Genomic DNA, 11,958 nt, shown 5'->3' on the forward strand with positions numbered 1-11,958 from the left:
TGATAATTCCTTTACGAATCCGAAGGTATTTTCTCTCATTCCTCTAATGCTACACCACAGACCGAAGATAACATAGAACACTCCAAGCTCCTTTCATAGTCCACTGCAAAAGCTCAATACTTAACCATACCACAGACTCGAAATCCTTAGGTACCGCACTTCAATTTTTTTGAATCCACTAAGACCGTTATTGAGATTCACTCACCCTGACTTGGTCTCGACTATAATCAAACTCCAAGGCCCTGCTAGCACATGAGCACCTTCTCAAAGAAGCACTCAGCTGGATCACTTTCCTTGTACATCACCTCCATACGAAGCATAAACCCTGAGTCTTCTCAAAACTGAACATGAACTGATAAAGCCCAAGTATAGCACACATGCCTCCAATCCTTCGCTCAAACTATCACTGTCGTTTTCTTTCCTTAGTCGTAATAACTCACCAATATGCAGATAACCAGAAACCTCACAAGTAGACAACCATGCAATCCAATCGTAGACGGTGGGGCTCTCCCACTTAGCTTAAAGCTACAATTACATAACTCTGGAACCCACCAAGTCTCCTTACCCCCTATTGACATGATCTCGCATAATCGACCCATCAAATTCCTCGAAATTCTTATGTTAAATATTTCATGAACATTCTGAATCACTAGCCACATTCACATATTCGACCTCTTACTGGATAGCTAGTAAAATTCTTCGTAGAAGCTTCGTCAACCACGCGACCGCTAACCATCTAACATGAGATAACCCACTTGTGGAAATTACATGCCGACATTCTTCCAACATCGCTGCACTGGGTGCAATTACTATAAATCAGTAACCCATCCGGAGCTCGTGCTTATTCACCAGCTGTACAAGTTCGTTCACTCCTCACGGACATTAACTAAAGGTGCGACAATACATTCTAATCCAAAGTCATGTTGTATCCTTCTTCATATCAAGCAACTCCTTTCTGTCGCATCCAATCTCTCGCCGTATAGTAGCCAATATTCCAAATTAAGTCCGTAGACCCAGTCACTATCTGCCATAAATCCCAAATCACTCTAAAATTTTCTCAAGGCGTATAGTCATTCTACCACACAACCCATATGCTACTCTGCCACTCTCCCACTTTGGTCAAACTCACTCCTTTAAGCAACTACTCGACTCATGTTTCTCACGCTTGGCCTTCTAGAAGTTTAACCACCGCGAGACACCTCCCACATGTCCCTCCTCATCCTTTGCTGCCCAGTTGGTGCCTTAAATTAATATCTATCTCTGTAGCACTTGAACTAATAGATCACCACCAACTTTAAACCTCCCTGAAGATCATCTTCTTTGAGCCATCAACATTAAGATCACCGATTCGATTCTGAACCACAGCACACTGCGACCCCTAACAGCCGCTTCCCCGGCACCATTCACAATACTCTATCCCAAAGGCAAATTAAAGAAGACCATTAACACCGGCGAACTTAACACATTCCATCAAGGACGACGTCACCACATCACAGATGAAAAATTTCACCACGCTCAAAAATACCCAGTCTCGTTACCCCATCGACCTAAACCTGAGCATTCGTAGTCCGATTGTCCTTTCTCCGCCGGAAATAAAATACTTAATCTCTGAATCATGCATTGAGTAAAACTTCCTTTCAAGTCATTCACTGCCTCGACGCATAGACAAGCATCCTACCATTACATAATACTGTGTGATAGAAACGCACGAATCATCATAACAATCAATGCCCAATCTCAAAACCTTAAGTAATACTGATACTGAGCTGAAACGACAAAGCGGCCTTCCGCAAGGCGATGACGATAGCCCCATCAAATACGTAAGGAGAAACATCCTACACCATATCTGTAGTACCATTAAACTTCCTCGATTCCCAATTTATAACAAACGCTTCACGTCGCATGAGATTGAATAGGAAGGAAACGAAGGCATAAACCTCAAAGGAATCGAATCGCACGATGAGGAATCAAGAAGGGAAGTGCTCCTAACAGCCATGTAGTCTTTCGAAGATAAGTACAGACGTCTCTCTACCGATCCGCAAGACCCTACTAGACTCGCTCATGACCCGTGAGACCTAAGTGAACCTAGTGCTCTGATACCATGTTTTCACGACCCAAAATCCATTAAAGGTCGTGATGGCGCCTAACACCGCTGTCAAGCCAGCCAACCTTGACTAATTAATTTAATTACTCATTTTAGTATTTTTGAATCGAAATCTTCTTCAATTAAATAGTAAAGATAGAGCTCATAGATAAAGTTATAAATATTTTAGCAAACTAAATTACTAAACAACCCATAACCACTCCCAAAACCCGATGTCACAAGTGCATGAGTATTTACTAGGGAGTAAAATAAAATACAGCATCTGTCCGGAATACAAATTAGACAGAAAAAATATAAATAACTCTGAAGGAGACTCTGTTGGCTGCGGAACGTAATATAGAATGCAGCTCACCTAAATCCCCACATTTTTACCATACCTCTGCGCCCACAAGGCCGCTAGACATATATGTACCTGCACAAAAATTTACAGCAAGTGTAGCATGAATACGAAAATAACGTGTACACAATAAGTATCAAGCCTACTCTCGAAGAAGTAGTGACGAGAGGTCGACTTTGACACTCACTAAGGGTCAATAATATTATAATAGAATATATATATAATCGACATGATTTATAGGAATAACAATAATATTCTTAACAAGCAGAGATAATTAATTCTTTCAATTCCAATAATTTTCAATTTATCAATTAGCTTCATAAGCTGTAATAAAATATAAAGGTATCTTGTAATTATTATTATTAAGCACAATTTCCGTCGTGATCGTACGACCCGATCCAGAGTATCGTGAACACTGTTGAGGGACGTGCGGCATGATCCATAGATGCATCTATACTGCCGAGGCATTCGGCCCGCTCCATAAGAACGGAGGACATTTTCTTATGAACCTCTGGAATGAGAATTTATATATACAATTTTTAGATTAACGCAGGAGGATGTACAAATTTCTACAATAGTTAAATATTCTGAACAAAATTTCAAGTATTTGAGATTTCAATCTTTTACTATTTCCCGTAACAATTTGCAATATAATTCTATTACTTTAATTAAATAAGGATACAAATATCACAAGTAATTCATAATTTGAGTCCTAAACTACACGGACTTTAGTAATATTAATAGCTACGCACGGACTCACGTCACCTCGTGCGTACGTATCCCCCACAATTAGCAATAATTATTAATTTTAATTACCTATTAGGTAAATTCCCTCTTACAAGGTTAGACAAGAGACTTACCTTGTCTCAAAACCCACTTCCTGATCACAACGTCGCGTAAAAATCCCAATTCGGTGCCAAAAAATCCAAAACTATCCAAATGTTATATAAAATAATTAATACATGTTCGAAAATTTGAAATTAGACTATTAAATAAATTACCCTATCCAAAATGGTAAATTCCTAAACTTCACCCCGGTCCCACGTGCCCGAATTCCGGAACTTTTCAGAGGAAAATGTTGCTCATAATCTCAAAAACTCAAATATATAATTTCTATCCAATTCCATAACCATTTTCGTGGTTAAAATCTCATTTTTATCAAAACCAAGGTTTTTCATCTAAACCCTTGATTTCCATGATTTATAGGTTATAATCTACCCATAATCTATGTATTTAACTCAAAGCGTGTAGAATTAACTTGCCTTCAAGTTGCTAGTTGAAATCCCCTCTCAAAAAGCTCCAAAATCGCCTAAAAATGGAGGAAATATGGACTAAAAACGACTGAGCCTCGCCCCTTTTTAACATTCTACCCAACAACCTTTTTCGCACCTGCGGAGGGCTAGCCGCACCTGCAGAAAAAACCCTCGCAGGTGCGAGTTTCCATCCTGGCCAAGCTCCGCATCTGCGGCCCAAGGAGCGCTCCTGTGCGTTCGCTTTTGTGCCGATTTCTCCGCACTAGCGGCCCTAGCCGCTTCTGTGCCCTCATGCATCGCACCTGCGCGCTCCCAGGTGCGCCAAAATGTCGCTTTTGCGATCCCTGGCAGTCCCCTTCTTGGACGCTTATGCGGCTCGTGGCTCGCTTCTGCGAGCTCGCACCTGCGGCTTGCCAAGCGTAGGTGCGATTGTAGCAGAAGCTGGAAGCTTCAGCTGCTACTGCACTTTTCAAAATTGGTCCGAGCCTCGTCCAGTTAACTCCTGAGGCCCCTGGGGCCCTGCTCGAACATACCAACAAGTCTGAAATCATAAAACGGACTCGCTTGAACCCTCGGAATGTGTAAAATAACATCAAAACTAAGAATCATACTTCAAACCAGATTGATTCAACTAAGAAATTTTAAATTCTTCAAACTTACTTTGAACGCGCCGAAATATACTTATACTACTCGGAATAAAAACCAAATTTTGCGTACAAGTCTTAAATCACCATACGGAACTATTTTCAGGCTCGGAATTCCAAACAGACTTCAATTACTCCAAAATCTACTCCAAACCAAATTTAAAGAACATTAAACTTTTAAATAGTTGGTTTTCACTATTAAACGTCGAAACGTTCCCGGATCGTCCAAAACCCGAGTCGAACATACACCCAAGTCTAAAAACTCATACGAACCTATTGGAACCGTCAAATCCCGATTCTGGGGTCATTTTCTCACAATGTTGACCGAAATCAAACTTGGGCTTTTAAAGCCAAACTAAGGAACCAACTGTTCCGATTTCAACCCGAACACTTCCAAATCCCAAACCAACTATCCCCGCAAGTCATAAATTAGTGAAAGCACATACATGGAGTTTTATTTAGGGGAACGCAGTTCTAACAGTCAAAACAACCGGTTGGGTCGTTACAATAAATACGAACGAATGATCAAGGATTTACAATTAATTGAAAACAAAAAATTAAACTAAATCCTAAACTCAAATGAGAAAATACAGAAATAACGAAAAAGGGGAAAAGAACTCTGGGACGTTCGACGCCAAATCGAGCAACGAGACAATATTGTGGGTGCTAAATGATGGTTGTCCGACCCCGAGATGCATGTTTCTTTTTAGCAGACGCTAAACCAATAGATTCCAGCGTCTTGCCAAAAAGAAACAAGTGCCTTTAGGTCGAAAAAAACTAAGACGGAGAAGCAGTGATGGTTTGGTATTTTAGGGGTCGTAGTGTGGCGTGGGGCGGAAGTGAGGTGTTCGGGTCGGCGGTGACGGGGATTTTGGGGGTGAAAAGGGTAGGAAAGGATAGATCTTATGTATGTATTACAGGGTGTGGAAGGTTAGATCTCGCTGAATTTAAGGTGGCAGCGGCTATGGTTTCTCGATTTAGGTGTAGATTTAGCGAGATTGAGGGTGATTTCAGAGATTTGAGTTTTGGGTATGAGTAGAGGATGAAGATAGGAGAAGATTGGTGTAATTTGGGGGTGTTTGGACAACGGCTGCCGTCGGTGGACAATTTCCGGTGGCCGGCGCCGCCGTGGAGGATGCGAGGTAGTAGATGTGGGGTAGAGAGAAAAGAGAGTGTGAAGAGAGAGGGGGAGAAAAGAATAATCGGGGAAATAGGGGCAATTTTAGGGTTTTAAGGCTTTAAATACATGGGGTGGGGATGGATAGGGGCAGTCAGATTAGATGAGATTGAATGGTTGAGATGGAATCTCAGCCTACTAATCAAAACAACGTCGTTTTGATGCGTACAGTTGGGGCATTGAGCTGGGCGGGTCTGGTGCTTTGGGCCGCCGATTTTGGTCCTTTTTTTAGCCAATTTTGGCCTTAAAATGACAAGACCAATTCGTTTAACCCCATTATTTATAACTATTTAAAAATTTAATTCTAAAATCTACAAACAACACAGATAATAAACCTTAAAAATGTGTAATGTAGGAGAAAAGAAAGAGAAAAAATTAGGTATTTACAATATGTAGTAATTAATCGAATTTATATTCCAAAATTATAAATTTTTAGTGACATTCATATTCCTAGCATCTTCGAGAATTAGGCCAATTTTATCTTCTCGGTAGTTTAACCGTGCACACTATTAACTGTAGTTATATCTTTCTATATTAAATTTGATTAGTCGTAAATATTCTAGTCTCATGTGTCTAATTTTATGCAATTCTTTTTTCATTAGAATTTTTCTCAATACAACATTACACGTTTATAGAAAATAGACATGCTAAATACGGATATTTCTCATGTAATATACTAAATACATTTATAATATAAATATAGTACTTATAAAAAGCTACAACAACATCATTCAACGTAATTACAAACTTGAATTGATAGCTTGATCACTACGTAAAAACCCACAAGAACTTTTGGCACTACAAAAATCTTAAAAGATGTTTATTATCACAAAACTATGAGAATGATTTAAAAGTTAGAAAACTTACCTCAAATTCTTTTCCCCCTTTTTAACTACAGAAACTTTGACCTCTTTAATTGCATATTAAATAGTGATATTAAATAATGGGTCTCTTACTTACTGTCTTATTCTTTTTCCTTTTCTTAACCTACGAAAAGCTTGCCTCAAGGTTTTACTTTCCTACTTCTTCTCTTCTTCTTAATTTTTCCTTTTTATTTTTAACTTCATTTGTTTGTGTTTATAATTTTATCCATTATAGAGTGCATTTTGTCAAATGTCTTCGTACTTTTAATATAGTATAAATTTTTAAATTAACAACTTTAAATTTAGAAACATCAATGAAAACCTAAATGGAGCCAAAATATTTAATGTTTATCACCAAGATTAATCTATAAAAGATTATTTTATTTTTTAAAATGATAAAATTAACATGGCTACAACAGAAAATCACCAAGTTTCATCACTTCAAATTAATCTAAAAATTCCTTTTAAATATGAAAATGAGAATATTTCGCGGTGAGCAACTATTTGATCTTAATATTGATATACATACAATAACCGAATATATTCCATAAATGAAAGTACTTCTCAAATGCCTTAAAACAATAAGAAGCATTAAAAGTTGTATATCAAATACATAAAAGAACGTATTGCCTATGCATTAAAATTGTACATTGAATTAGGTATCAAGGGGAAACATCAATTATCTTGGACCAAGTTTTAGCGCTAAAACATAAATTTATTTTGGACTGGAGGGAATAGTTTTCTAAAACATAAATTTATTTTGGACTGGAGGGAATAGTTTTAATTACTTAATTGTATTATGTGTTACTTTAATTTATCCATTATCTTAATATCTTGGACTGGATGCTCAAATGCTTTCACGTAGTATCAGAGTGAACTATAATAAGGTTGTTTTCACAAAGCCTACTTTGCTCTCGGTCACTCTTAGCCTACTCTCTCTACTTCAAGCACACTTAAAAATTTTAAGAAATAGAAAAATTAAATCGTAAATATTCTATCCACATGAAACTTTGTTACTGGGTTAAACATAAACATATTAAAGTGTGTTAGTGAGTACACATATCCCTTATTAGTTGTATAGTGGTTTATGATCTGTTCATAATTGAAGCCATGAATGTTTTATTAGCAAAAAATGATTTAATTAATAGAATATATACTTGCGAGGTTCTTCACGGAATCAAGATTACTGTAATCTCTACTATATAAAAGATCTACTCCACTAAAACTTGAGTTTATTATATGTTGGGCTATCTGACGGGCAGTCACACTTAGGCCCACAACAAGAGCACAAAACTTAAGTGGCCTACCATACTTATTTATATTGTGGCCAGCTATTACACTAGGATATACTTTAATTTCTTTTGTAATTGTATAGTTAGCTATCTTTGTAATTAGAACACTGAGGTATAAATAGAAGTGGGGGCCAAATGTTTAAGTGGCTCGATTCATTTTATTCTCTTTCTTCTCTTATGTCTCTCTGAAAGAACATTCCGGAACCCTAAAACTTCATTGATGATTTCTTCAAATCGAGCTCACTCATGGATGTTAACATGGCATCAGAGTAGAGAAAACGCATATCCTCTTCGTCCTCTATCGAGCGATACTAACCGTATTAAGTTTTGTCCAATTTTTGATGTTTGCAATTTCGGTCTTTTTGATGAAAGTAGTTGGAGCGTGTTTTTTCTGGAATATTTATCGCTGGAATTGAAGATATCTTCTAGTTTGAGGTGTTTATCTGTCAAAGAAGTTGAAGATCCAGAATTATGTATTAGACCTAGGGTTTCTGCGTGACCTAGGGTTTATCTGTGAGTTGATTTTGGGGATTTTGTTAGCTGTCGTCTTCTCAAGACCTTTGCTTCTTCAGGTTGCGAAAAAGTTCGGTATTTCTTCTATCTCGCTAATTTCCATTTGAGAATATAGTAAATCTGTGACTTTATGTGAATTTGTCGTTGATATGGGTAGTTCCGGACCTAGTGCTTCTACTTCTATGTATACTTCCACTATTGATCCTTCTTCTCCCTTGTTCCTCTCATCTTCCAATGTTCCTGGTATTTTCCTCATTGTACCATTCTCGGGGGTTGGATTTGGAGGATGGAAACGTATTATGATAGTCTCATTATCTGCTAAAAATAAAATGGGATTCATTGATGGGTCATGCATCAAACCTACTGAAAACTCTTCTCAATATAGGCAATGGGATCGTTGTAATAATATGGTCATTTTATGGTTGACTCATTCTTTGTCACCTGATATTGCTGAAAGTGTACAGTACTCAGAAATTGATGAAAGTATATAGAAACAACTTAATAATAGATATGGGGCTATAAATGGGACAAAGGTCTTCGAATTAAAAAGGCAGCTTGCCTCCACTTACCAAGGATCTCTTGATATTGCCTCATATTTCAACAAACTCAATAAGGTTTGGGATGAACTGGGGGTTATGTACATCACTCATGCAAATCCATGTGTTTGTGCTGCAAAAGAAGGCCTTCAAAGGAAGAAAGAGGAGGACAATGTCCATCAATTTCTCATGGGACTGAATGAGGTGTATGTAGGGGTTAGGAGCAATATGTTGATGATGCAACCCCTGCCATCTCTTGACAGTATGTATAATATTCTTCTACAAGATGAAAAGCAGAGACAAGTGAACCCAAATCCTTCTTTTCAATCTGAGTCAGCCTCCTTCAATGTGAATTCCTCTTTTAATAAATCCATTCAACCTCACTTTCAGCAAAAGCAGTTCAATCCTCAAGCCCAAGAACAATTTCATCAAAGAGTGAATTTTGATCAGCCTAGAAATGTTGTTTTCTGTAAGTATTGCAAGAAACCTGCGCAAATGGTTGAAAATTGTTACAAATTTATTGGGTTTCCCTCTAATTTCAAGCTCACCAAAGGAAGAAAGGGAGCATCTAATATGGTTGAGAATTCTGATCTTCCTCATTTTGAATGTGTTCCTGCTACCCAGCCCACATAGCCTAGTGTTAGCCAACATGATCAGGGATCTGGGGTGCCTAGTCTGACCAAGCAACAGTATGGTCAGCTCATCTCTTTACTTCAGCAAGCTCATATGTCTGATTCTAGATCCGCACTCAACATCATGGCTTCTGCTAACTTTGATGGTACATACTTGCCTAAAAATGTAGCATATAGTTTTAATTCTGTCTTGCTGACTCAATCTGATTCCTTAACTTGGATAATTTATTCTGGTTCTTCTGACCATATGATATCAAATAAAGATTTACTCATTAATATCACACCACTACCAATTCCTTTTCTAGTTTCCCTTCCAAATGGTTATAAGGTCAAAGTTACTTGTACATGGTCTTTTGCACTAATTGATTCTACTATCTTACAGAATGTGTTATATCTTCCTTTTTTCAAACATAACCTAATTTCTGTGCACAGACTTACTGAACAATTTGATTGCATAGTTCCATTTACTAGAATTTCATGTATTCAACAAGGCCCTTCTCTTAAGAAGCCTCTGGATCTTAGTAAACTGGACAGTGATCTATACAAGTTCATTTGGGGAAAATCTTCTCAATCTCAGAGTATTATATCTTCTGCTTACACTAGTAGCTTATCATCTTTGTGCACTTCTAGTTCTCCTTTCTCTCTTGTACAAACCGTTTCTTCCACATGTAATAAAGCTACTATAAATGACATGGATTGTGTTTGGCATAACAGGCTTGCACATGTTCCTTTTGTTAAAATGAAATATATCTCTGAAATTTCACATGTTATCTCATCTGTTCAGTCTTTCCCTTGTGATATTTGTCCCATGGCAAGGCAAACTAGACTGGCCTTTCCTGATAGCTCCATTCATACCTCTAAGCTTTTCCAATTGATTCATGTTGATACTTGGGGACTTATCACACTTCCACATATTCTGGTTCTAGGTATTTCCTTACAATTGTTGATGATTTCTCTAGGATTACTTGGACTCATCTTATGGGATCTAAGAGTACTGCATTTTCTCTTTTGAAGGCATTTGTTGCAATAGTTAAGACTCAATTTCATTTAATTGTACAAAACATAAGATCTGATAATGCACTTAAATCAGGATCTAGTCATGTTTCCATTTCTTTCTTTTCAGAAAATGGTATTACTCATCAAACTACTTGTCCACACACACCCCAACAAAATGGTGTGGTGGAAAGAAAACATAGGACCCTACTTGAAGCATCTAGAGCTCTACTTTTTCAATCTAAACTTCCTATTAAGTTCTAGGGTGACTGCTTTCTAACAGCCACATATATCATTAACAGATTGTAACGACCCGACCGGTCATTTCGAGAGTTATAGCCTTGTTCCCCTCATTTCCTGCTTCTTTTTGTGTTCTTCGGCTATATTATGATATACCGAGGTAGTTGGTTCGGGTTCGAAGTGGTTTCGGAGTGAATTTAGACACAAAGTCTCTTAGTTGAGAGCTTAAGTTGGAAGAGTTGACCGGATATTGACTTATGTGTAAATGAACTCGGATTTGAATTTTGATGGTTTCGTTAGTTTTGTTAGGTAATTTTGGACTTAGGAGCATGTCTGGAATATGATTTGGAGGTCCGTAGTAGAATTAGGCTTGAATTGGCAAAAATTAAAATTTTGGCGATTTTGGCCGGTAGTAAAAATTTTGATATCAGGGTCGGATTGGATTTTTAGAAGTTGGAGTAGGTTCGTGGTATCATTTCTAACTTGTGTGCAAAATTTGAGGTCATCCGGACGTGGTTTGGTAGGTTTCGGCATCGTTTGTGAAATTCCGAAGTTTAAAAGTTCTTAGGCTTGAATCCGGGCGTAATTTGGTATTTTGATGTTGATTTGAGTGATCCGAAAGTTCGATTAAGTTTGTATGAGGTTGTAGGATATGTTGGTATGTTTGGTTGCGGTCCCGAGGGCCTCGAGGTGATTCTGGGTGGTTAACGGAAGGTTTGGAGTTGGAGAAGTAAAGCTGAAGCTGCTGGTTCTTGTTTCTTCCGCACCTGCGGAGTGGGAACTGAAGGTGCGAGGCCGCAGGAGCGAAGGAAAAGATGCATGTGCGGCTAAGGGAGACCTGGGCTCAGACCGCAGGTGCGATGGAAATCCCGCATCTGCAGTGGTCGCAGAAGCGGTTTGGGAGGCGTAAATGCGCAGATGGATCGCAGGTACGGCTTGGGTCCCGCATCTGCGATGACCGCAGATGCAGTCAAGTGATCGCAGGAGCGGAGTCCGGCTTTTAATGAATTTCCGTAGAAGCGGTACCCGGTTTGCAGATGCGGTTCCGCAGGTGCAGAACTAGGACCGCAGGTGCGGTTTTAACTGGGCAGAAAACCCTAACTCGAGGCTTGTCTTCCATTTTCACTTTTGGACTTGGGGAGCTCGGGAGAGAGGCGATTTTTCGAAGGTTTTCAAGGAGGACATTGGAGTAAGTAATTCTAACCCGTATTGGTCTAATTTCCATGAATCTATGGCTTTGTTCATTATTTAATTAGGGATTGGAATTAGAAATTTGGGGATTTAGGGATTTAGGGCTTGGGAATTAGAGAGTGAACTTTGGGGTTTTGGAGGGGCAATTGAGGTCAGATTTTGATAAATTTGGTATGACTAGAC

The 11,958-nt window shown here is 38.4% G+C and overlaps 1 protein-coding gene across 1 annotated transcript; it reads left to right on the forward strand.

The window, feature by feature from the left end:
* The first annotated feature begins 8,332 nt into the window (after nt 1-8,332).
* On the forward strand, nt 8,333-8,674 carry LOC117278625 (uncharacterized). Its single transcript, XM_033658111.2, has one exon. The coding sequence runs from the start codon at nt 8,333-8,335 to the stop codon at nt 8,672-8,674; it is 342 nt and encodes a 113-aa protein (XP_033514002.2).
* Nucleotides 8,675-11,958: the final 3,284 nt, after the last annotated feature.

This window comes from Nicotiana tomentosiformis, chromosome 8 (genome assembly GCF_000390325.3).
Source record: "Nicotiana tomentosiformis chromosome 8, ASM39032v3, whole genome shotgun sequence".
NCBI classification, from domain to species: domain Eukaryota; kingdom Viridiplantae; phylum Streptophyta; class Magnoliopsida; order Solanales; family Solanaceae; genus Nicotiana; species Nicotiana tomentosiformis.

Bases quoted from the DNA above. Each gene is read 5' to 3' on its own strand.
- LOC117278625 (XM_033658111.2), top strand. From the start codon at position 8,333: ATGGGTAGTTCCGGACCTAGTGCTTCTACTTCTATGTATACTTCCACT.